Source organism: Carcharhinus amblyrhynchos, chromosome 3 (assembly GCF_965287045.1).
Source record: "Carcharhinus amblyrhynchos chromosome 3, sCarAmb.v2.hapA, whole genome shotgun sequence".
Lineage (NCBI taxonomy): Eukaryota > Metazoa > Chordata > Chondrichthyes > Carcharhiniformes > Carcharhinidae > Carcharhinus > Carcharhinus amblyrhynchos.
This window is the reverse complement of record NC_137326.1, coordinates 58,972,326-58,995,724: the sequence shown is the minus strand read 5'-3', so window position 1 is coordinate 58,995,724 and position 23,399 is coordinate 58,972,326. Positions and strand designations below refer to the sequence as shown.

At 42.5% G+C, this 23,399-nt stretch overlaps 1 protein-coding gene across 1 annotated transcript in view; it reads right to left on the bottom strand.

The window, feature by feature from the left end:
• The window catches only part of dnah1 (dynein, axonemal, heavy chain 1), a 537,372-nt gene that overhangs the window by 30,286 nt on the left and 483,687 nt on the right, over positions 1 to 23,399 (bottom strand). The window contains exons 74-75 of the mRNA XM_080184401.1: positions 16,192 to 16,362; positions 2,755 to 2,885 (exon numbers count right to left, since the gene is read on the bottom strand). Of these exons, the coding sequence (XP_080040527.1) occupies positions 2,755 to 2,885; positions 16,192 to 16,362 (302 nt within the window). The remainder of the gene's footprint in view (positions 1 to 2,754; positions 2,886 to 16,191; positions 16,363 to 23,399) is intronic.

Sequence of the window (23,399 nt, the reverse complement as noted above, 5' to 3'; positions counted from 1 at the left end):
CTGAAACTGTGAAGATGTTATATAATCAGTCCAAACCTAAATGTTGTCCAGGCTTTGGCTATGGTATCTGAAAAGTCACAAATGGTACTGAAATCTGTACAAGCATCAGCGAACTCCTCATTTCTGATCTTAGATGGAGGGAAGTTCAATGATGAAACTGAAGATATTGGGCCTAGGACATGACCCAGAGGAACTTCAGGGGTGATGATCTGAGGCTGAGGTGATTGACTTTTGATAACCACAACCTTGTGCTAGGTTTGACTCTTGCAATTTTTTTTAGGGCTCCTTGGTGCACACGTGGCCCAAAGCTGTCTTGATGTCATGGGCAGTCACTCTATCCTCATCTCTTGAGTTCAGTTAATTTGTGTTTGGACCAAGGCTGAGTGATCCTGGTGGAGTCCAAATTGAGCATTAGCGGGGCAGGTTATTGCTGTGTGACCACTCAGAGTTGTTACATGCTGTGTTCAGAATTTTAGTTCTTTCTTTGCGCATGGATAAAACTTGTGATTGGCCTATGTAAGGTACATGGCATGCCGTCTACTGACAATAGAAAATGTTGGTTTATACAGGCTCCATGAGGTCTGAATTCCAGGATCCTGCACTGAAGATTGGCATTAACTGTCTCTCCAGACAGATGAATCCTCTGCCGTCGTCATCTGCTCTTTCTCACACAGGCTTGTTGTTCGTGAAGGTGCACTCTGTTCAAATTGATTAACAGAATCTGCTGGTGTAGCTGTACTTGTGCTGATGCTTGTTTGGATTGAGTGAGTGGTGTTGTGTATTAGGAGGCATTTTTTTTTGGCTATTGTATTTATTTGTAGCTTTTTCTTTAGAGTCATTTACAGGAACAGGAGAATAGTGCCTGAAAAGCAATCCCTTAGCCAGAGCTTTATAGTTAATAGTGTGCATCATGGAGTTTTACTGTAGTGAGTAAGTGTACGGAAGAATAACAAGAAAATTACGGTATTAACTCTGCTCTTCAGAGAGACCTCCTAGATTCACTCATGCCCAATTTCTCTTGTTTCCATTGTGACCACATTAAACATGACATGTTAGTAAAGAATGGTGAATCCAAAGTGAGAGATCTGGATTCTTCTGCTACGCACAACTTTGTCCTGTGAAAAAGTATAGTTGAGGTGCTGCAGACTTTTTGGAAATATGAGAATTCTGTACATTATTATACAGTAAGCTTCTTCTGTGGTGTCACATTCTGAAGTGGTCATGGAATAATAGTTATGTTTTATCTAATTATATTGAAATGTGCCATGCTGCAGCTCAGACCTGCATATGAAACACACATAGAGTTGAATCAGAGGGCTTATCCTACAAGCTTTAGTTAGGGTTTTGCTAGTTGAAAAGAAACCTCTGTTTCCTTGATATAGTGCACTGTTGGCTAACCTTACTCTGGCAGGTTTCCTGAGCTTATTAGCTTTTATTGTCACCTGCCTCTTATATGTAGGAGAGCATATTCAATGTATCAGCAAACACATTTCTTTGCAAAGAGGGCCCAAGTGGTTGAAGAGTAGAACTTTCCTTTGATCCATTTTGTATAAAATTCTAAATTTCCAAAATCAAATTGAGCTCATCCCATGAACACAAGCAGATACTATTGCTTTTTGCCATCCCAACTTTGCCACTGCCTCAAGAAATGAATTTTCATAGTGCATTTCACAAATTCAGGGTTTCAGGACATCACAAAGCACTTTACAGTCAATAAACTACTTTTGAAATATATTTACTACTGTAATGCAGGAAACATGGCAGCCAGTTTGTGCGTGGCAAGGTCCCACAAACAGCAATGTGTTAACCACAGAATCCCCACAGTGCAGAAAGAGGTTATGCAGCCCATTAAGTCTGCACCAACTCTCCTAAAGGGCATCTTATCCAGGACCGTTCTTTCCCCATAAAGCCCATGCATTTAGCACGGCCAATCCACCTAATCGACACATCTTTGGATCCTTAGGGGCAATTTTGTACATATATATATATATTAGCCAGGACACCTGGGAGAACACACCATTGTTTCTTTGGAGGAATGCCCAGGCGTCTTTTATGTATCTACTTGTTGTCTCATCTGAAAAATGGTACCTCAGACAATGCAGCATGCCCCCAGTATTGCGTTGGAGTGCGAGTTTAGATCTTTGTGCTTAAATCCCTGGTGTGGGTCTTGGACCTGCAACTTTTTGAAAGTCATACCCAAATCAGACTAGGAACTTTGTCATCAAATGTATTAGGCCTGACCATATAATTAAGCCAGTGTCATTTTGGTGAATGTTTTGCCTACTATTGCAGGCAAACAGGTTGATAATCAGCCTTCTAATCCTTCCAACAATTCACCACAATTTTGCAAGGCGAACGTGTGTCCGAAAGTGTGAAGCAAACTGCTCCAGAATCCTACTACTTGAGGGCTGGAAAGGGAATACTGTATTCACTTTGAGTGTTTTCTGGTGCTGCTATGATTGTAACCACAGTAAGAAGTCTCACAACATCAGGCTAAAGTCCAACAGGTTTATTTGGTAGCAAAAGCCGCTAGCTTTCGGAGCGCTTGCTGCCCCTTTGTCAGGTGAGTGGGAGTTCTATTCACTCACCTGACAAAGGGATGGCAAGCGCTCCGAAAGCTAGTGGCTTTTGCTACCAAATAAGTCTATTAGACTTTAACATGGTGTTGTGAGACTTCTACTGTATTTATCCCAGTCCAATGCTGGCATCTCCATGTCATGTTTGTAACCACCAGGTGGCAGAATGGTTCCATACCTAATCACTTCCTGGATGAGTACAGTGTTCATGGATTCTTCGTACATCACTGGATATTTTGCCATTACTTCCATAATGTTGATCATATCAGGAACTCTACTCAGGATATTTCCACATTTCTCCTCTACCATCTAAAAAAAAAAGTTAAAATTAAAATCAAATTTATTTGGTGATCTCAAGTTTTAATAGGTTTCCAAAAATTGAAGACTAATCCCCAGGAATAAAAACATAAAATGTTGGAAATACAGAGGTCAGACGATCTTAACTAGAGTTAACATTTGAGGTTGATTATCTTTCTATTGCAAAATAAAGTCTGTTTCACACACCACAGATGCTATCAGACTAGCTGAATATTTCAAGCATTTTTCTGCTTTTATTTTGAATTTCCAGAATCTGCAGTATTTTGCCTTTGTATATATCTTTAGGATATTGCTGTGAGTGATATGGGGGAAATATACATTTTTTTATGTTCCTTACATTGCTAATGGGACAAAATGCTGTTTAACTGAATCAAGAATTGCCCAAGTGAGTAACAAAGGCAAGACTTTCTGCCCCCAATTTCAGCAGCCAGGAATGGCAGTGGAGGCACAGAATTGAGGGGGAGACCCAAATTGGCTTTCATTTCAGTGGAATTTCCCCACTCAATTGTTCCTGCCCTCTGCCAGTGCATGTTGGGAACCCCATTTAAAAATATTTACAGAATACTATCAGACTTCCCTGCTGTATTATTCCCCTGTCCAGTACAAAAGTCCCCTTCCAGGGTTCCTGACAGGTTTTGAAAATGGGGATCTGGTGAGTAAATCCTACTGGGATCACACAGGTAGCTTCAGTTCCCAGGGAGGAGGGGATCATGCCTGGGCACTGCTTGGGTACTGCCTGGACATGAACTTCTCCCCCAGTGACAATATTTACCCCCAGTGGTTTGATTTGCAAAATCCTTGTTTTACCAAACCAGGGGGCACTGCCAATGGGCTCCTGTTACGATGGCTCAGGACGCTGGCGGTGGTGGTGGTCTCTTTTCATTTTTTTAAGGTCGGGCGACCCGATCTGACAGGAGCTGAGTTTGCTAGTGGGGCAGACTCCTCCAGCAGGATGTGATGAGACCTGCCTCTTTACTTTTTGCCCACCCTCCCCAAAGTATTTAATAATAGGGCGGGAAAAGCTGGCAACCACTTTTCCCAACAGAGTCATCACTTAGAAAAATCTGAAAATTTCACCCAAGGAGTGTATTCATTTTCTGATCTGTACAGGTGGCTGTTTCAGACAATGACAGGATTGTGGGAGCAGAGACATTAGAACTGAAACCTGATGACACCTTCAGAAATATATCCAACCAGAACTATATAGTAAGAGGGCAGAACAAATATGACTATAATCATTTTGTCAGTTTAGAAATTGATATAGTAATAAGAGTAGGTTTGTGGATGCCTCCAAACTTTTTATTGGGTCAGCTGGTCTGATTGCAGCCTGCACCTGCTCCCCAAATCCCACCCCATCAGATCCTGTCCACCAGGATGCTGTGACTACGAGTGAAGCAGATATCAGGATCCAAAAGGTAGCACTGGAGGAAACTCAGCTCTTTCACTTGTCAAATATGTTTTATGTTTTTACATCATGTGTGGACAAGAGCAGCAACTGCAGGAAGGATGAGAAATCTGAGCAAAGTACTGTAGTGCTGGGACCATTTAAATGGGGAGAGTAAAAAGGAATTAGTGGTAGTAGAGGACTATTTAATTAGGGGATTACATACTGGTCTGCAGTCAAGAGCATGAATTCCAGAGGTTACATTGTCTGCTTGATGCCAAGGTTAAAGGCAAGACCTCTACACTAGAGAGGAACTTGAAGTGAAGGGTAAGATTCTAGTTGTGGTGGTGTACATGAGTACCAATGACATAGATAGGACTAAGAGAGTGAGCAGCTGGAGACTAAATTAGAAAGCAGTACCACAAAAGTTCCCCAGCTGAGCCACAAGCGAAACTGTCATAAAAGTAAATAAGATCAGAGAGTCAAATATGTGGCTGAAAGATTGGTCTAGGAGAAATGGGTTTCAATACATGAGGCGCCAGCTCCAGTATTGAGGAGAGACAGCAGTACCTTTAGAATGACGTTCACTTGAACCCACTGGGATCAGTATCGTGGCAATTCATATAGAGAGGGCTTAAATAGTGCAAAGTTGAAGTTCATGTGATGGGAGATTGAAATGTTAAAGAGAAAGGAGAGGGCTACAGTAGAGGATAGTGACATGGGTAATGATAACCAGTGTGTGACAGGAGGGACAGTCCTTTCAAACCTAAGAGTGCACTAAAAAAGCACCAACAAATAAGGTGTAAAAAGGGAATAACTTTAAAATGATAAAATTAAAGGCTCTTTATCTGAATGCATGCAGCGATAGTATAAACAGAAATAAGTAAGAAAGATATAATCACCATTTCAGAGATCTGGTTACAAAGTAACCAAGGTTGGGAATGGAACATTCAGGGATATTGGACATTTTGGAAGGACAGGATAAAACAAAAGGTGGGGTAGCTCTGTGAATAAAGGATGATATCAGTATAGTGATGCTAAATAATCCTGACTCGAAAGATCAAGACGTAGAATCAGTTTGGGTGAATATACAAAATACCAAAGGAAAGAAGTCACTAGTGGGAAGTTTACAAGCCCCATAACATTGTCCTACAATGTAAAACAAAGTATAAATCAAGAAATAATGGGAGTTTGTAAGAACATAAGAACATAAGAAATAGGAGCAGGAGTAGAAAGATAGTGTAATAATCAAGGGCAATTTTAATCTTCATTTAGACTGGACAAACTAAAAATGCAAAAGTTAGGGGGAAAGCAGTTCAAAGAGTGTACATGGGACTGTTATTTTAAAGAACAATATATTCTTGAATGAAGGATAACAATCAGTTAACTTCTGGTATGATACTTTGCTTAGTTAAGAGCCAAATTGTAGTGCAAAATGTGGACAAAACCAATTTAGGAACACAGGAGCAGTAGTAGGCCATTCAGTCCATTGAGCATGCTCTACCATTCAGTACTATCTAATCAATATCTTTTCTTCACAACTCCCATATCCATTTGTGTCTTTGGTGTTTAGAAATCTGTCAATATCTGCCTTAAGCATACTAAATGACTGATTTTCCACAGTCCTCTGAGGTAGAGAATCCCAGAGATTTGCAACCTCTGAATTGCCTCATCTCAGTCCTAAGTGTCTTCTTTCTTATTTTGTGTCCCTCAGTTCTAGAATGTCCAACCAGAGGAAACATCTTGCTTGCATCTACCCTGTCTATGCCTTTAAGTATTTTGTAGGTTTTAATGAGATCAGTTCTCATTGTTTAAAGCTCTAGAGAATACAAGCCCATTTTCCCCAGTCTCTCTTCACAGGACATTCCTACTATGTGGGGGACTTTACTGAAGCCTTCTGAAAATCCAAGTATACCATGTCCATATCCTGCCCCCTCCATCAGTTGTTAGTGACATCCTCAAAAATCTCCACCCTGGGATGCACAATATCAGGTCCCAGGGTCATATCAACCTTCAGTTTCATTAATTTCTCCAGTACAACCTTCTTCTTAATACCAAATTCCTTCATTTCCTCATTATCCCTAGTTCCTAGGATCTCTAATTCTAGGTGATTTCTTGTATCTGCCTCAGTGAAGACAGGCACAAGGAAATTGTTTAACTTCAGTCATTTTTCTTATTCCTGCCTCAGAAATCTGATGCCCTCCCTTCTATGCCAGTTCTTCAGCCATATGTTCAATTGCTCAATCCTCCTATTCCTATGCTGATTAGCTTGTGAGACTTGGAGTAACGGTGAGATTAATGCATTTGAGATCCAGCCTTTTAATTTCCTAAAACCTGCTTTCAGGACTTGATCCCTCTTCCTTTGTCACTGGTACTAATGTGGACCATGACCCTGGCTGTTCACACTGTCACACTATATGTCACACTATTTATAACCCCCACAACTTGCTTGAACTTGCAAAATCTCACCAATTTTCCTGTCTGGAAACAATACACATCTTTTTAACCTGTGCTTAATGCTCTCTCCACTCACACTGTATGTACCTTTAAAAGATGATTTAGCTGTAAAGACTCACATTCCAATCATTATTCATGTAAATTGAGTTTGTGTCTTTATATGTCCTGTTTGTGATCAGAACTCCCAGATTTGTGATCAGATGAAGGAACAGCCAGTTCCGAAACCTAGTGGCGTTTGCTACAAATAAACCTGGTGGATTTTAACCTGGTGTTGTGAGACTTCTTACTGTGTTCACCCTCCCCCAGAAGGATGTCCTCTAGCAGTTTTATGACATCCTTGACCTTGGCACCAGGGAGGCAATACACCAGCTTGAGGTCATGTCTACAGCTGCAGAAACATCTGACTGGTCCTGGACTATCAAATTCTCTATCACTATTGCTTTTTCAGTCTTTTTTCTCCCCTCCTGTGAAGCTGAGTTACCCATGGTGCTATGGACTTAGCTCTGGCTGCACTCCCAAGGATCAAGCGTCTTCATCAATATCCAAATTGGAGAACCAATTGGCAAGCAAGATGTCTCAGGGAACTTTTGCGTTACCTGTCTGATTCTCATAGATTGCCTGATACTCAGCCATTCACTCTCTACCTAACCTGTGATGTGACCGCCTCTCTAAACATATTACTCATGTAGTTCTGTGCCTCATGGACGTACCAAAACTCAGAATTCAAGTTTCTGCACCCGTAACATGCTCGTTCACTCACCATTTGATACTTCATGCATGACAGTAGCACTCAATGCAGACAAAGCAGCACTGAGAAGCCCCTCATTTTATACTATCTAAAAACAACCAATTCAAACTTCCAAAAATGAAGTTCAGCTAGCTACCTAATTAACAACCTGCAGTTGCTCTCAGTGATCTTGTATACCCCTGCTTAAGGTTGGAATAAACTGAACTTCTCAAAGCATAATTTTAGTTAATTGCTAAGTTAGAAAAACTAAACTTTAGATAGAAATTAACTCTTAAGACTCTCTTGCTTACTAACTTGTAGTGCACACAAATTTATGGTGGTCATTAATACCCGAGTAGGAAAATAGATTTGGCATCTGCTACCTTATACTCAGATAATAAAAATAAGCCTGTATGGGTCAATTGTCAGCAGCTAATATCAAAAACTGTTTAAAGTGAATTAGAGCATAAGTTAATGAGATCAGTTAAATTGGCCACCAGTGAAAGAACAAAGAAAATTACAGCACAGGAACAGACAGAGAATTGGTATCAATGGGTGCTATTCAGATGTTACGCCGCTGTTGAAAAAGGGTGGCAGGCAAAAGGCAGGGAATTATAGGCCGGTTAGTTTAATGTCTGTTATAGGAAAAATGCTTGAATCCGTCTTCAAAGAAGAAATAGCGAGGCATCTTGAGAAGAATTGTTTGATAGAGCAGACGCAGCACGGATTCATTAAGGGGAAGTCGTGTCTGACAAATTTATTGGAATTCTATGAGGATGTGTCTAGTGCGGTGGACGGAGGGGAACCAGTGGATGTGGTGTTTCTCGATTTTCAGAAGGCGTTTGATAAGGTGCCGCACAAAAGGTTGTTACAGAAGGTTAGGGGGCATGGAGTTGGGGGTAAGGTGTTAGCGTGGATAGAGGATTAGCTGTCTAATAGGAGGCAGAGAGTAGGTATCAATGGGTGCTATTCGGATTGGCAGTTGGTGACTAATGGAGTGCCCCAGGGATCGGTGCTGGGGCCTCAGCTATTTACCATTTATATAGATGATCTGGAGGGGGGAGCTGAGTGTAAGGTGTCGAAATTTGCTGATGACACAAAGATAAGTGGAATAGCAAATTGTGCGGAGGGTGTAGAAAGTCTGCAGAGGGATCTAGATAGGCTGAGCGAGTGGGCGAGGACCTGGCAGATGGAATACAATGTTGGCAAGTGTGAGGTTATCCACTTTGGCAGGAATAATAGTAGGAAGGACTACTACTTAAAGGGCGAAAAGCTGCAGCTCGCTACGGTGCAGAGGGACCTGGGGGTCCTTGTGCATGAGTCACAAAAACCCAGCCTACAGGTACAGCAGGTGGTCAGGAAGGCAAATGGGATGCTGGCCTTCATAGCGAGGGGGATTGAATATAAAAGTAGGGAGGTCTTGCTGCAACTGTACAGGTCACTGGTGAGGCCGCAGCTGGAGTACTGTGTGCAGTTTTGGTCGCCGCACTTGTGCAAGGATATTTTGACCTTGGAGGGAGTGCAGAGGAGGTTCACTAGGCTGATGCCGGAGTTGAGGGGGTTGAGCTATGAAGAGAGGCTGAATAGACTGGGCTTGTACTCGTTGGAGTTTAGAAGGATGAGGGGGGATCTTATTGAGACATATAAGATGATGAAGAGGATGGATAGGGTAGAGGTGGAGAGGTTCTTCCCGCTCAGAAGGGACAGCAGGACTTGAGGGCACAGCCTCAAGATAAGGGAGGGGCGCAGTTTAGAACAGAGTTGAGGAGGAACTTCTTCACTCAAAGGGTGGTGAATCTCTGGAATTCTCTGCCCATTGAAGTGGTGGAGGCTACCTCGCTAAATATATTTAAGACGCGGGTAGATAGGTTTTTGGTAGGCAAGGGAATTAAGGGTTATGGGGAGAAAGTGGGAAAGTGGAACTGAGCCACTTCAGATCAGCCATGATCTTATTGAATGGCGGGGCAGGCTCGAGGGGCTAGATGGCCTACTCCTGCTCCTACTTCTTATGTTCTGATTTAACTAAAACCCCCTACTCTTCTGGGTGTTAAGTTGTACGAATAAAGTAGTGGCATGATGGGAAAATTGGTCAAGTATTTGGTACAAAATAAAGAAAACTGACTCTGCATAACCTAAGACATGAATAAGACTGGAAAAGGTCAAGACCTGATAAGGCTGACTGCATAACCTAGGGCTGTAAGAGTACGACAAGATAAGGTCAGGGATGAAGGAGTCACCAATCTTCTTCTGTTCTATTAAAGGACAAGATAAAGGTATGATTTATGAGACAAAGAGTTCTAGGAGGTCTGCAGGTTGTACCATGATTTATGACATTGCTTATGATGCTATTACTGATCAAATTCCGAATAAGCTCTGGTAATGCAAACTGATAATGATTATGTATAAATACTGAACTGATTCTTAATGTAAGCACAGACTTGAGGAAGAATTAGCAAGTCATAACGATGGCTCTCTGAACTCAAGTTTTTGCCAATACTGCATGCGGTCTTTCGGAAATAAAGAAAAGTTATTTTGTTGGAACGAACTTTGAGTCTTTCTCCCACAGTCAAGAAGCAGGAAAATTTCCACTTCAACATGGGGACCATATCCCTCTATTCCTATCCTATTGATGTACTTGTCAAGACACCCCTTAAAAGTCACTACCCCTTTCACTATCTCCCCCGGCAACAAGTTCCAGGCACCCACTACTGTTGATGTAAAAAATCTGCCTTGTACATCTCCTTTAAACCTTGCCCCTCGCACCTTAAACCTGTGCCCCCTAGTAATTGACTATTCCATCCTGGGAAAAAGCTTCTGACTATCCACTCTGTCCATGTCTCTCATAATCTTGTAGACTTCTATCAGGTCTCCCCTCAACCTCCGTCACTCCAGTGAGAACAACCCAAGTTTCTCGAACCTCTCCTCATAGCTAATGCCCTCCATACCAGGCAACATCCTGGTAAATCTTTTCTGTACCCTCTCCAAAGCCTCCACATCCTTCTGGTAGTGTGGCGATCAGAATTGAACACTCTATTCCAAGTGCGGTCTAACTAAGGTTCTATAAAGCTGCAACATGACTTGCCGATTTTTAAACTCAATACCCTGGCCAATGAAGGCAAGCATACCATATGCCTTCTTGACTATCTTCTCCACCTGCATTGTCACTTTCAGTGATCTGTGCACCTGCACACCCAGATCCCTTTGTCTATCAATACTCTTAAGGGTTCTGCCATTTATTGTACATTTCCTATCCGTATTAGATCTTCCAAATACAATACCTCACATTTGTCTGGATTAAACTCCATCTGCCATCTCACCGCCCAAGTCTCCGACTGATCTATATCCTGCCGTATCCTCTGACGGTCCTCATCGCTATCTACAAATCCACCAACCTTTGTTTGTCTGCAAACTTACGAATCAATCCAGTTACATTTTTCTCCAAATAATTTATTACAAACAGCAAAAGTCCTAGCACTGATCACTGAGGAATAGCACTTGTCACAGCCCTCCATTCAGAAATGCACCCTTCCACTGCTACCCTCTGTCTTCTTTGACAGAACTCGTTTTATATCCATCTTGCCAGCTCACTTCTGATCCCATGCAACTTCACTTTCTGCACCAGTCTGCCACGAGGGACCTTGTCAAAGGCCTTACTGAAGTCCATGCAGACAACATCCACTGCCCTACCCTCATCAATCATCTTCATCACTTCTTCCTCGAAAAACTCGATCAAGTTTGTGAGACATGACCTCCCCTTCACAAAACCATGTTGCCTCTGACTAATAGGTCCACTTATTCCCAAGTGGGAATAAATCCTGTCTTGAAGAATCCTCTTCAATAATTTCTGTACCACTGATGAAAGGCTCACCGGCCTGTAATTACCTGGATTATTCTTGCTAACCTTCTTAAACAAAGGAATAACATTGGCTATTCTGGGACCAATGTTGAGACCTCCTCTATAGCCAGTGAGGATACAAAGATTTCTCTCAAGGCTCCAGCAATTTTCTCCCTTGCCCCTCTCAGTATTCTGGGATATATCCCATAAGCCCTTGGGGGACTAGCCTGCCTTAATGTTTCTCAAGAACTCCAATGCAACCTCCTTTTGATCTCAACATGACTCAAACTATCTACACATTCCTACCCAGACTCATCATCCACCTCTTTGATGAATACTGACACAAAGTACTAATTTAATATCTCGCCCATTTCCTCTGGCTCCATGCATAGATTCCCTCCCTTGTCCTTCAGTGGGCCAACCCTCTTTCTGGTTACCCTCTTGCTCTTTATACATGTATAAAAAGCCTTGCGATTTTCCTAAATCCTGCTGGCCAATGCTTTCTCATTACCCCTTTAGCCCTTCTTAATTCCTTGCTTATGTTTCTACTTTCCTTGTATTTCATACTTGCTTTGTGTGTTCCCAGTCTCCTAGCTTTGACAAATGCTTCCTTTGTCTCTTTGACTAGGCTCACAATATCTCTCGTTATCCAAGGTTCCCAAAACTTGCCACACTTATCCTTCATCCTTACAGGAATGTGCTGGTTCTGAATCCCTATCAACTTACACTTGAAAGCTTCCCACATGCCAGGTGTTGATTTGCCCTCAAACATCTGCCTCCAATCTATATTCTTCAGTTCCTGCCTAATGTTGTTGTAATTAGCCGTCCCCCAATTTAGCATATTAACTTGAGGACTACACTTTTATCTTTATCCATCAGTACCTTAAAGCTTCCACAGTCAGAGTTATCAACAGTGCAGAAGACTGTATAAGTATGAACTGAGATCTGCAATATATTATACAAACACTGAAGCCATAGTCAGCTACAGAAAGCAGGAATGGTCTGGTCACCTCTACTGACGACCTACACTTGTCATCGAAAAACCAACCCAGAGGTAACTGTAAGCATTATATTAGGATCTTTGGGAATAGCTAAAACAAAGTTCAGGGGCTTGATGTCTCATTTGGATCACACATGTAACTAAGTGTAAGCTTACTGTAAATATGTGTAAAGTGGGAACTGTTCAATGAAGATTAAGAGATGATTTTAAATTGCACATTCATTTTGTTCTATTGGGTGCTAAACCTCGTCATATTTGTTGTAATTTTATGGTCACAAGCTCAAAGGGATAATTTCCTTATAGGAACCAACCATAGAACAGACTATTTTGAGTTGTTGAAATGTTTAATGATTAATCAATGACCTCATAGTAAAGGATTCTCCAGGCAAGAGTGATTATAATATAATAGAATGCCACATTCATTTTGGAGTGAAGGCAATTTTGAATTTGAAGACAGGGTTGATACAGTGGACTAGAAAATAGGTTAAAAGGTAAAAATGAGATAAGCAGTTGCAGAAATTTAAGGAGATATTTCAATAACTCTCAAAGATATATTTCCACGATTTGATGAGATTGCTCCATTTGAGGCTAAGGAAGTTAAGGATGTGTCAAATTGAAGGAAAAGGCTTACAATGCTGTAGAAAGCCAGAAGACTGGGACATTTTTATTTAGAAATCTGGCAAGGTTGAATGGCCTATTTCTGTTTCTGTATTATTTTCAAAATAACCACAGAAATAAACATTCCAGACTGTTCTCAAGATTGATACACACATGCCAATTTACAAGCTCTGTACGCTTATATATTTTCTGAAAAAATACTGCTTTAGTAGGCCTTATGTTTTTTTTTCTATTTACTGCCTGGGGTAAGCCACAAAAGCTCTTGAACATGGAGAAAGAAATGTGAGATGGCCCACTGATAAATGAGACTGAAAAGTATTGGAACTGTGGTAAATTTTACCAGTCCAATGAAAATTTCTTCCTTGAAGTTAAAATATATGGAACAACAATTCTTTTGGCTTTCAATGGAACTGCCTAACCTTCCAGCCACAAAGATCAAGAGCGCTCACATCATACTATAGGTCACAAGTGACAAAAATCAGACTTGACAGCAGCCTTTAGTCTGAAATATATCTTTTATGCCCAGTTTGTCTCTCTCTTCTCATAAATATGTTAACCCTTGCTTAAATAGCAGATGGAGTAGTGCCTCAGGTAAATTCTTATTTATTTTGTCGGTGTTGACAGGCTATTCAATCACCAGGAGCAATACAAGTGAGTCCAATCCTTTTCTTATCCAATGCCCACATGTATAGACTTCCTGATCCTTACCAGGAAGCAGAATTTTTGGCTACTTCTGTTTCCACTTTTAGCTTAGAGGCAAAGAGGACAGTTGTTTTGGCCTTGAGGCCAAGTGTTGTGATCTTGAGTTGTATTGATTAATCTGTTAGGCAACAAAGATCAATTATCTCATCACAAGTCAAGGTTCAAACCTGGAACCTTTCTAGTGTGTAGGGTTCAGTATTCAATTAGACAGTTCAGGGACCAAGTAAGCAATCAGTCGGGCCAGAAAGCACATTCTACCTGCTTAATTCATTGAAGAAAATGATCAGTTTATAAAGTTTTTATAAGTTTTGGGATGATGTCAGAGAGCCTATTAATTCTTCTGATCATTTTGACAACTTGGTCTTTGGAAGATTAGCTGCTTTTTGCTAGGTTTTGAATTTAACAAATGGATTCTTTACATGCAAAATGCATTGATACTTTGATTATGGATCACTGAAATAACTTCATCCCCCTTATTAAATTAGGCTTATTAATTATTAAGCTTAATAAATTATTAAGCTTATTAAATGGGTAATATGTCTCTTGGAAGCATATGACAGAGTAAAAGTAGCAGTTCGGCATTTGTTCAAACCTTTTATTGAAAATAGCATTTTCCACAGACCCAAATACAATATACATTTCTGTACTTTGAGGAAGGAACTTGCCTCTCTTGAAGGGTACTGAATTTAAGCTAATCTAAATTCAGATGCAAGATTGTATTGTCCACAATTAAGTATTAAATTGGCAGATTTATTCAGGACACAGTGAAGACTGTATGAGAATTGGGGAAACTCAATGGCAACATTTGACTGAAGATGCCTGATAGATGCCTGATTTGACTCATAGCAGATGCCTTAGTAATTATTCATCAAAATTCGCTGGATTCCAGGGAAGTGCCGGAAGATTGGAACACGGCTAATGTTACGCCGCTGTTTTAAAAAAGAAAGCAGGCAAAAGGCAGGGAATTATAGGCCGGTTAGTTTAACGTCTGTAGTTGGAAAAATGCTAGAATCCGTCATCAAAGAAGAAATAGCGAGGCTCCTAGAAAAGAATGGTTTGATCGAGCAGACGCAGCACGGATTCGTTAAGGGGAAGTCGTGCTTGACGAATTTATTGGATTTCTATGAGGATGTGACTAGTGCGGTAGACAGAGGGGAACCGGTGGATGTGGTGTTTTTAGATTTTCAAAAGGCGTTTGATAAGGTGCCTCATAAAAGGTTGCTACAGAAGGTTAGGGTGCACGGAGTTGGGGGTAAGGTGTTAGCGTGGATAGAGGATTGGCTGTCTAATAGGAGGCAGAGCATTGGTATCAATGGGTGCTATTCTGATTGGCGGTTGGTGACTAGTGGAGTGCCGCAGGGATTGGTGCTGGGGCCTCAACTGTTGACCATTTATATAGATGATCTGGAGGAGGGGGCTGAATGTAGGGTGATGAAATTTGCTGATGACACGAAGATGAGTGGAAAAGCAAATTGCGTGGAGGGTATAGAAAGTCTGCAGAGAGATCTGGATAGGCTGAGTGAGCAAGGACCTGGCAGATGGAGCAATGTTAGCAAGTGTGAGGTTATCCACTTTGGCAGAAATAATAGTAGGAGGGATTATTATTTGAAAGGCAAAAAGCTGTAGCATGCTACGGTGCAGAGGGACCTGGGGGTCCTTGTGCACGAGTTGCAAAAACTCAGTCTGCAAGTGCAGCAGGTGATCAAGAAGGCAAATGGAATGTTGGCCTTTATAGAGAGGGGGATAGAATATAAAAGTAGGGAGGTCTTGCTGCAACTGTACAGGGTACTGGTGAGGCCACAGCTGGAGTACTGTGTGCAGTTTTGGTCACCGCACTTGCGCAAGGATATATTGGCCTTGGAGGGAGTGCAGAAAAGGTTCACTAGGCTGATACCAGAGATGAGGGGGTTGGACTATGAAGAGAGACTGAATAGACTAGGTCTGTACTCGTTGGAGTTTAGAAGGCTGAGGGGGGATCTTGTAGAGACGTATAAGATAATGAAGGGGATGGATAGGGTAGAGGTAGAGAGGTCCTTCCCACTTAGAAAGGATAGCAGGACTAGAGGGCACAGCCTCAAGATAAGGGGGGAGCAGTTTAGATCAGAGTTGAGGAGGAACTTCTTCACTCAAATGGTGATGAATCTCTGGAATTCTCTGCCCGTTGAAGTGGTGGAAGCTACCTCGCTAAATATATTTAAGTCACTGGTACTTAGGTTTTTGATAGACAGGGGAATTAAGGGTTATGAGGAGAAAGCAGGAAAGTGGAACTGATCCACTTCAGATCAGCCATGATCTTATTGAATGGCGGGACAGGCTCGAAGGGCTAGATGGCCTACTCCTGCTCCTATTTCTTATGTTCTTAAGATGGGCTTAAGGTACATTGCTAAGAAGGCTATAGGCAGCTTTAACTTATCACTAGCCTGCACTACTTTTGACCAAGGAATGCTTGATGTCAAGACAGGGTGATAAAATAAAAATATTCCATTCCACATCACAATTTAACCAGATATATAAAAGCAAAATGTCTAATATTAACACATTATGTTGAGTAACAAGTATTTAAATGACACAAACCTCTTCAACTCCTTTGCCACCACTGGTTGATGATTTAGGCTGAAGCAAGACAAGGCAGTTTAACAACATAGTTGTTTCATTCTGGGCAAATGTGATATTTGCATTATCATGTAGTCCAAATATTTCTGGGGTATCGTTAAGTGGAAGAGATTTAATATACTCAAGGTAGCCCTGTTAGAGAATTGAATGGTATGCAGAGTTAGAAACATCAAATGCACATTTATGATTTTTTATGCATATACTGTAGATCTGTATATAAACACAAACTTACATACGTGGCACAAACTTCTGGTATCCATGACCTACATCACACAGACTAAATTATCACAATTAATATAAAATCCTTTGGTTTCTTGTCGATGGGTGATGAATATTAAACTGAAGCATAAGAAACCAGGAAACTTCGGGCTGGATTTTACGGCTCCCTTCCCTGCCAGGCATGTTTTTTCCGGGTAAGGGGTGGTGATGTCATGCAAAATATTTTGGGTGCCTGCTCATCTCTGTCTCACACACCTCTGAGTTGTTCTCTATAACACAATACATGGGCTGAATAAGTTACCCACTAGTCTATCTGTCCTTCGGCCTACTCAAAGTCCTTAACTACCCAATTATTTGACAATTAAGGGCCTCAATCTGCCTCTAAAGCCATAAACCAGATGTTTACCAGCTATGGCTCAGTTGGTAGCACTCACACCTCTCTGTCAGGAGTTTGTTGGTTTAATGCTTACTCCAGAGACTGAGCACAAAAATACAGGCTGAGGAAGTGTCAGAGATGCTAAACCTATGTCCTAGGTCAGTTCTCTGAGATGGTCTTTAAAGATCCTATGCCACTATTTCAAAGAAAAGCAAGGAAGTTATTCCTGGCATCTTGGCTAGTATTCACCCTTCAGAAAACATCAGCAAAAAAAAAGACAAATTATCTGGTCATTATAACATTGCTGTTTGTGGGGGATGGCTGTATGCAAATTGGCTCCAATATTTCCAGTATTACAACAGTGAGTACTTACGGATTTCATTGGCTATAAGGCAGTTAGGGACATCCTGAGATTGTGAAAGGTACTATATAAATGCAAGTCTTTTTTTTCCAAAATACATCTCTCTCTCTTGACAGATCGTGAAGAATACAATGATCTCAGAGGATATTGCTTGCAACATTCCACCAATTCAGACAACATCTATTAACCCCAATCCTGTTCTGCTCATCACACAATTCTGTCTTCTAACACAAGCATGATTTCTTTAACAAGTTTGCTGTGATACAGTTTATTAAGCACTTCTTTGAAAATCCATACATACTGTAGCCAGATGGGCAATGATGATGGTAACTGTGATAATGAGAATCAAGCATTCTGGGAATTTTGGTCACGTTGTATTAAACACAGATGGAGATCAGAGAAGGTTGCAGCAAATCATGACCTGTCCTATGAGATGTGGCCTGACACTTCCTGTGTTGACCAAACAAGGATGTTGGTTGGACTGATGCTGGACATGCCAGAGCCATTGATTCCATATATGATGAGGCTATGTAATTTACATGCAGCCCAGTATAAACATTTGGGAGTTGTTTAAGAGTAACTCTTGACTATAATCAAACATTATGATCAGTTTCCAGCGGTATATTGGCTGAGTGCAAGACAACCTTCTGGAAGAATATGCAAAGTTTAAGATAAAAGATGTCTTTGTCTTCAGCAGACACTCAAGAATCACATTTGCAATGTATACCCTGAAGAACAGCTTCAGAGAAGAACAAACAAACCATGAGAACGATTCGAAAGAAGAGCAAGCCTGGCCAATTCACTCAAGTGGGCGGTATTTGTTTTCAGTCAGAACTTAAAGTTAGAATTAAAAAGGTTAAAGTTAAATGAATTAAAAGGTTAAAGTTATTTGAATTTAAGTGTTATGTCTAATGTGAGTTTATTTTGAGTATTACCAGTACCTAAACTACTAAATAAAGAGAGGTTTTGTTCAAGTGAAAATGGAGTCGACTCTCTGTCCTTTGGTTTGTCACACAAGGGGAAAATATCTAGGAAAAGGGTTTCAGTTTTCCAGCCGGATAACAATACTGAATTTATTATAATCTCTTTTTCTATCTAAATAACCACTTAAAGTATATCCAAAATTCTTCCAAAGGGAAATAAATATTCATACAAACAAATTTTGCAGCGTATTAGATTTGTCAATTTCTGAAAGGGGTTGTGAGATTTATTTTCCAGCAAGGTCTGTGGTTTCACATGAAAAAAAAATTGACAGTGCTTTTTCTTTGGGTGTTTTCTAGCATTTTGGAACCTGTTGTCATTATGCAAGTACCCATCAAACCATAAATAATATAATCTGCAAAGCCTTTTGGTCCCTTGGGTCTTGCTCTCTGAAATTATTTGCTTCATAGTTCTTTGTTCAAAAACCTGCTCAATGCCCATCTCTTCATCTTGGTTAATCCTTCTAATTTCTCCTCTCATAAGAACATAAGAAATAGGAGCAGGAGTAGGCCATCTAGCCCTTCGAGCCTGCCCCGCCATTCAATAAGATCATGGCTGATCTGTCGTGGCTCAGTTCCACCTTCCCGCCCTCTCCCCATAACCCTCTTATCAAAAACCCATCAACCCGCGTCTTAAAAATATTTAGCGAGGCAGCCTCCACCACTTCAATGGGCAGAGAATTCCAGAGATTCACCACCCTTTGAGTGAAGAAGTTCCTCCTCAACTCTGTTCTAAACCGCCTCCCCTTTATCTTGAGGCTGTGCCCCCTAGTCCTACTGTCTTTTTTGAGCGGGAAGAGTCTCTCCACCTCTATCCTATCCATCCCATTCATCATCTTATACGTCTCAATGAGATCTCCCCTCATTCTTCTAAACTCCAACGAGTACAAGCCTAGTTTATTCAGCCTCTCCTCATAGCTCAACCCCCTCAACTCCGGTATCAGCCTAATAAACCTTCTCTGCACTCCCTCCAAGGCCAAAATATCTTTGCGCAGGTGCGGCGCCCAAAACTGCACACAGTACTCCAGCTGCGGCCTCACCAATGCCCTATACAGCTGCAGCAAGACCTCCCTACTTTTATATTCAATCCCCCTCGCTATGAAGGCCAGCATCCCATTCGCCTTCCTGACCACCTGCTGCACCTGCAAGCTGGGTTTTTGCGACTCATGCACAAGGACCCCGAGGTCCCTCTGCACCATCGCCTGCTGCAGTTTTTCACCTCGTAAGTAATAGGCCTTCCTACCATTATTCCTACCAAAGTGGACCACCTCACACTTGCCAACATTAAATTACATTTGCCATTTCCTGGCCCATTCGCCCAGCCTATCTAGATCCTTCTGCAGACTCTCCACACCCTCCGCACAATTTGCCGTTCCCCCAATCTTGGTGTCATCAGCAAATTTCGACACCCTACACTCGGTTCCCTCCTCCAGATCATCTATATAAATGGTAAAAAGCTGAGGCCCCAGCACCGACCCCTGGGGCACTCCACTAGTCACCATCCGCCAATCCGAATAGCACCCGTTGACCCCCACTCTCTGCCTCCTATTTGACAACCAATCCTCTATCCACGCTAACACCCTACCCCCAACTCCATGTCCCTCGACCTTCTGCAATAACCTGTTGTGAGGTACTTTGTCAAACGCCTTCTGAAAATCCAGAAAGACCACATCCACCGGCTCTCCTCTATCCACCGCCCTAGACACATCCTCAGAACTCCAGTAAATTTGTCAGACACGACTTCCCTTTAATGAAACCATGCTGCGTCTGCTCTATCAAGCAATTGCCTTCAAGATGCCTCGCAATTTCCTCCTTAATGACGGATTCTAACATTTTACCTACCACAGACGTTAAACTAACCGGCCTATAATTCCCCGCCTTTTGCCTGGCACCCTTCTTAAACAACGGCGTAACATTAGCCGTTTTCCAATCTTCCGGCACTTCCCCGGAATCCAGCGACGTCTGGAAAATAACCGCCAAGGCATCCACTATCACCTCCGCCATTTCTTTCAGAACCCTCGGATGCATTCCATCCGGTCCTGGGGACTTGTCCACAATCAGCCCCTCCAGTCTCTCCTCACTTGGTGTCTGTAATCTATGCATATTCTTTACATGTCTTGTGACCTTTTTATGTTAAAGATACAGTTTTATTTTGAACTCAAAGAACAAAGAACAAAAACAGCCTGGGAAACAGGCCCTTCGGCCCAACGAGCCCGTGCCGCCATCCCAATGCCACGCCACCAGTCTCCCCCTCCACCCATGACCCTTGGCTAATGTTTTATGGCCATCCACATTGAGGGAAACTAATTTAGGGACAATTTATTACTGCCAATCAGCCTAACAGCACATCTTTGGGGTGTGGGAGGAAACCAGAGCACCCGGAGAAAACCCACGCAAGCACGGGGAGAATGCACAAACGCCCACAGACACTGGCCCAAATTCATGTGTCTGCACAGCAATCAGTGATAGTCACTGAGCTGTCGTCTTGCCCAGTATCTGGTCCAGTTTAGGCACACACTAACGACATGAAGCACTAGGCCAATCTCGAACAACCAAGAGCAGCCCAAGTACGACCCATCGCGTGTATGCCCCTCGTTGGACACAAGGCGGACCGACTTAAAACCTGTGAAGGAAAAGAAACAAAAACATTATTATTGTACCATATCCATTTACCTTACCAGGGACGCCCCAATGCTAATGACCCTTATTTAAAACAATCTCCTATATCCATCCATCTCCAACCCACTCATGTGCCTGTCTAAGTTACTCTTAAATGACTCTAGCGTGTTTGCCTCCACCACCTTACTTGGCAGAGCATTCCATACCCCCACTACCCTCTGTGTGAAAAACCTCCCTCTAATATCTGTGTTATACCTCTCCCCCCTCACCTTAAGCACATGGCCCCTTGTCCTATGTGTCTCTATCATAGGAAATAGAGTAAACAGAGGTAAGCTATCTATATCTCTATTAGATCCCCCCTCAGTCGGCGTCTTTTAAGGGAAAAGAGCCCCAATTTCTTCAATCTTTCCTCATACCCCAGTCCTTCCATACCAGGCAACATCCTGGTAAACCTCCTCTGCACTCTCTCCAGAGTCTCCATGTCCTTCCAGTAGTAAGGCGACCAGAGGACGCAGTACTCTAAATGCGGCCTAACCAACTCCTGGCATGTGCTGTGACAAAAATGTGGAAATAAAGTAGATCACAATAAAAAATGTATTCCCATCTTTAATAAAACAATAAATCTCATAGAACATAGAAAAACTACAGCACAAATAGGCCCTTGGCCCACAAGTTACGCTGATCATATCCCGACCTACTAGGCCTACCTATTACCCTCAATCCTATTAAATCCCATGTACTCATCCAGAAGTCTCTTAAAAGACCCTAATGAATTCGCCTCCACCACCACCGATGGCAGCCGATTCCACTCACCCACCACCCTCTGAGTGAAAAACTTACCCCTGACATCTCCCCAGCACCTTAAACCTGTGTCCTCTCGTAGCAACCATTTCAGCCCTGGGAAATAGCCTCTGAGAATCCATCCGATCTATACCTCTCAACATCTTATAAACCTCTATCAGGTCACCTCTCATCCTTCGTCTCTCTAAGGAGAAAAGACCGAGTTCCCTCAACCTATCCTCATAAGGCATGCCACCTAATCCAGGCAACATCCTCGTAAATCTCCTCTGCACCCCTTCAATACCTTCCATATCTTTCTTGTAATAAGGCGACCAGAACTGCGCACAGTACTCCAAGTGGGGTCTGACTAGGGTCTTATAAAGCTGCAACGTTATCTCCCGACTCCTAAACTTAACCCCTCGATTGATGAAGGCCAGTACACCATACGCCTTCTTGACCACATTCTCTACCTGTGAGGCCGATTTAAGAGTCCTATGGACCCAGACCCCAATGTCCTTCTGATCCTCTACACTGCTAAGAGTCTTACCCTTGATATTATACTCCTTCAACCCATTTGATCTGCCAAATTGGACCACTACACATTTATTCAGGTTGAAGTCCATCTGCCACTTCTCCGCCCAGCCTTGCATCCTAGCTATGTCACACTGCAACTTCTGATATCCTTCAGACTATCCACAACACCTCCAACCTTTGTGTCATCAGCAAACTTACCAACCCATCCCTCCACTTCCTCATCCAGGTCATTTATGAAAATTACAAACAGCAAGGGTCCCAGAACAGATCCCTTGGGGCACTCCACTGGTGATCGACCTCCATGCAGAAAAAGACCCAATAACAACCACTCTCTGCCTTCTGCGGGCAAGCCAGTTCTGGATCCACAAGGCAATAGCCCCCTGGATCCCATGCCCTCTCACTTTCTCAAGAAGTCTTGCATGGGGGACCTTATCGAATGCCTTGCTGAAATCCACTTAAACCACATCCACCGCCCTTCCTTTGTCACTGTGTTTGGTCATATTTTCAAAGAACTCAACCAGGCTCGTAAGGCACGGCCTGCCCTTGACAAAGCTGTGCTGACTGCTTTTGAGCACACTAGTGGAGTGCCCCAGGGGTCGGTGCTGGGGCCTCAGCTATTTACCATTTATATAAATGATCTGGAGGAGGGAACCGAGTGTAGGGTGTCGAAATTTGCTGATGACACCAAGATTGGTGGAACGGCAAATTGTGCGGAGGGTGTGGAGAGTCTGCAGAAGGATCTAGATAGGCTGGGCGAATGGGCCAGGAAATGGCAAATGGAATTTAATGTTGGCAAGTGTGAGGTGGTCCACTTTGGTAGGAATAATGGTAGGAAGGATTATTACTTATGTGGCGAAAAACTGCAGCAGGCGACGGTGCAGAGGGACCTCGGGGTCCTTGTGCATGAGTCGCAAAAACCCAGCTTGCAGGTGCAACAGGTGGTCAGGAAGGCGAATGGGATGCTGGCCTTCATAGCGAGGGGGATTGAATATAAAAGTAGGGAGGTCTTGCTGCGGCTGTATAGGGCATTGGTGAGGCCGCAGCTGGAGTACTGTGTGCAGTTTTGGGCGCCATACTTACGCAAGGATATTTTGGCCTTGGAGGGAGTGCAGAGGAGGTTTACTAGGCTGATGCCGGAGTTGAGGGGGTTGAGCTATGAGGAGAGGCTGAATAAACTAGGCTTGTACTCGTTAGAGTTTAGAAGAATGAGGGGAGATCTCATTGAGACATATAAGATGATGAATGGGATGGATAGGATAGAGGTGGAGAGACTCTTCCCGCTCAGAGAGGACAGTAGGAC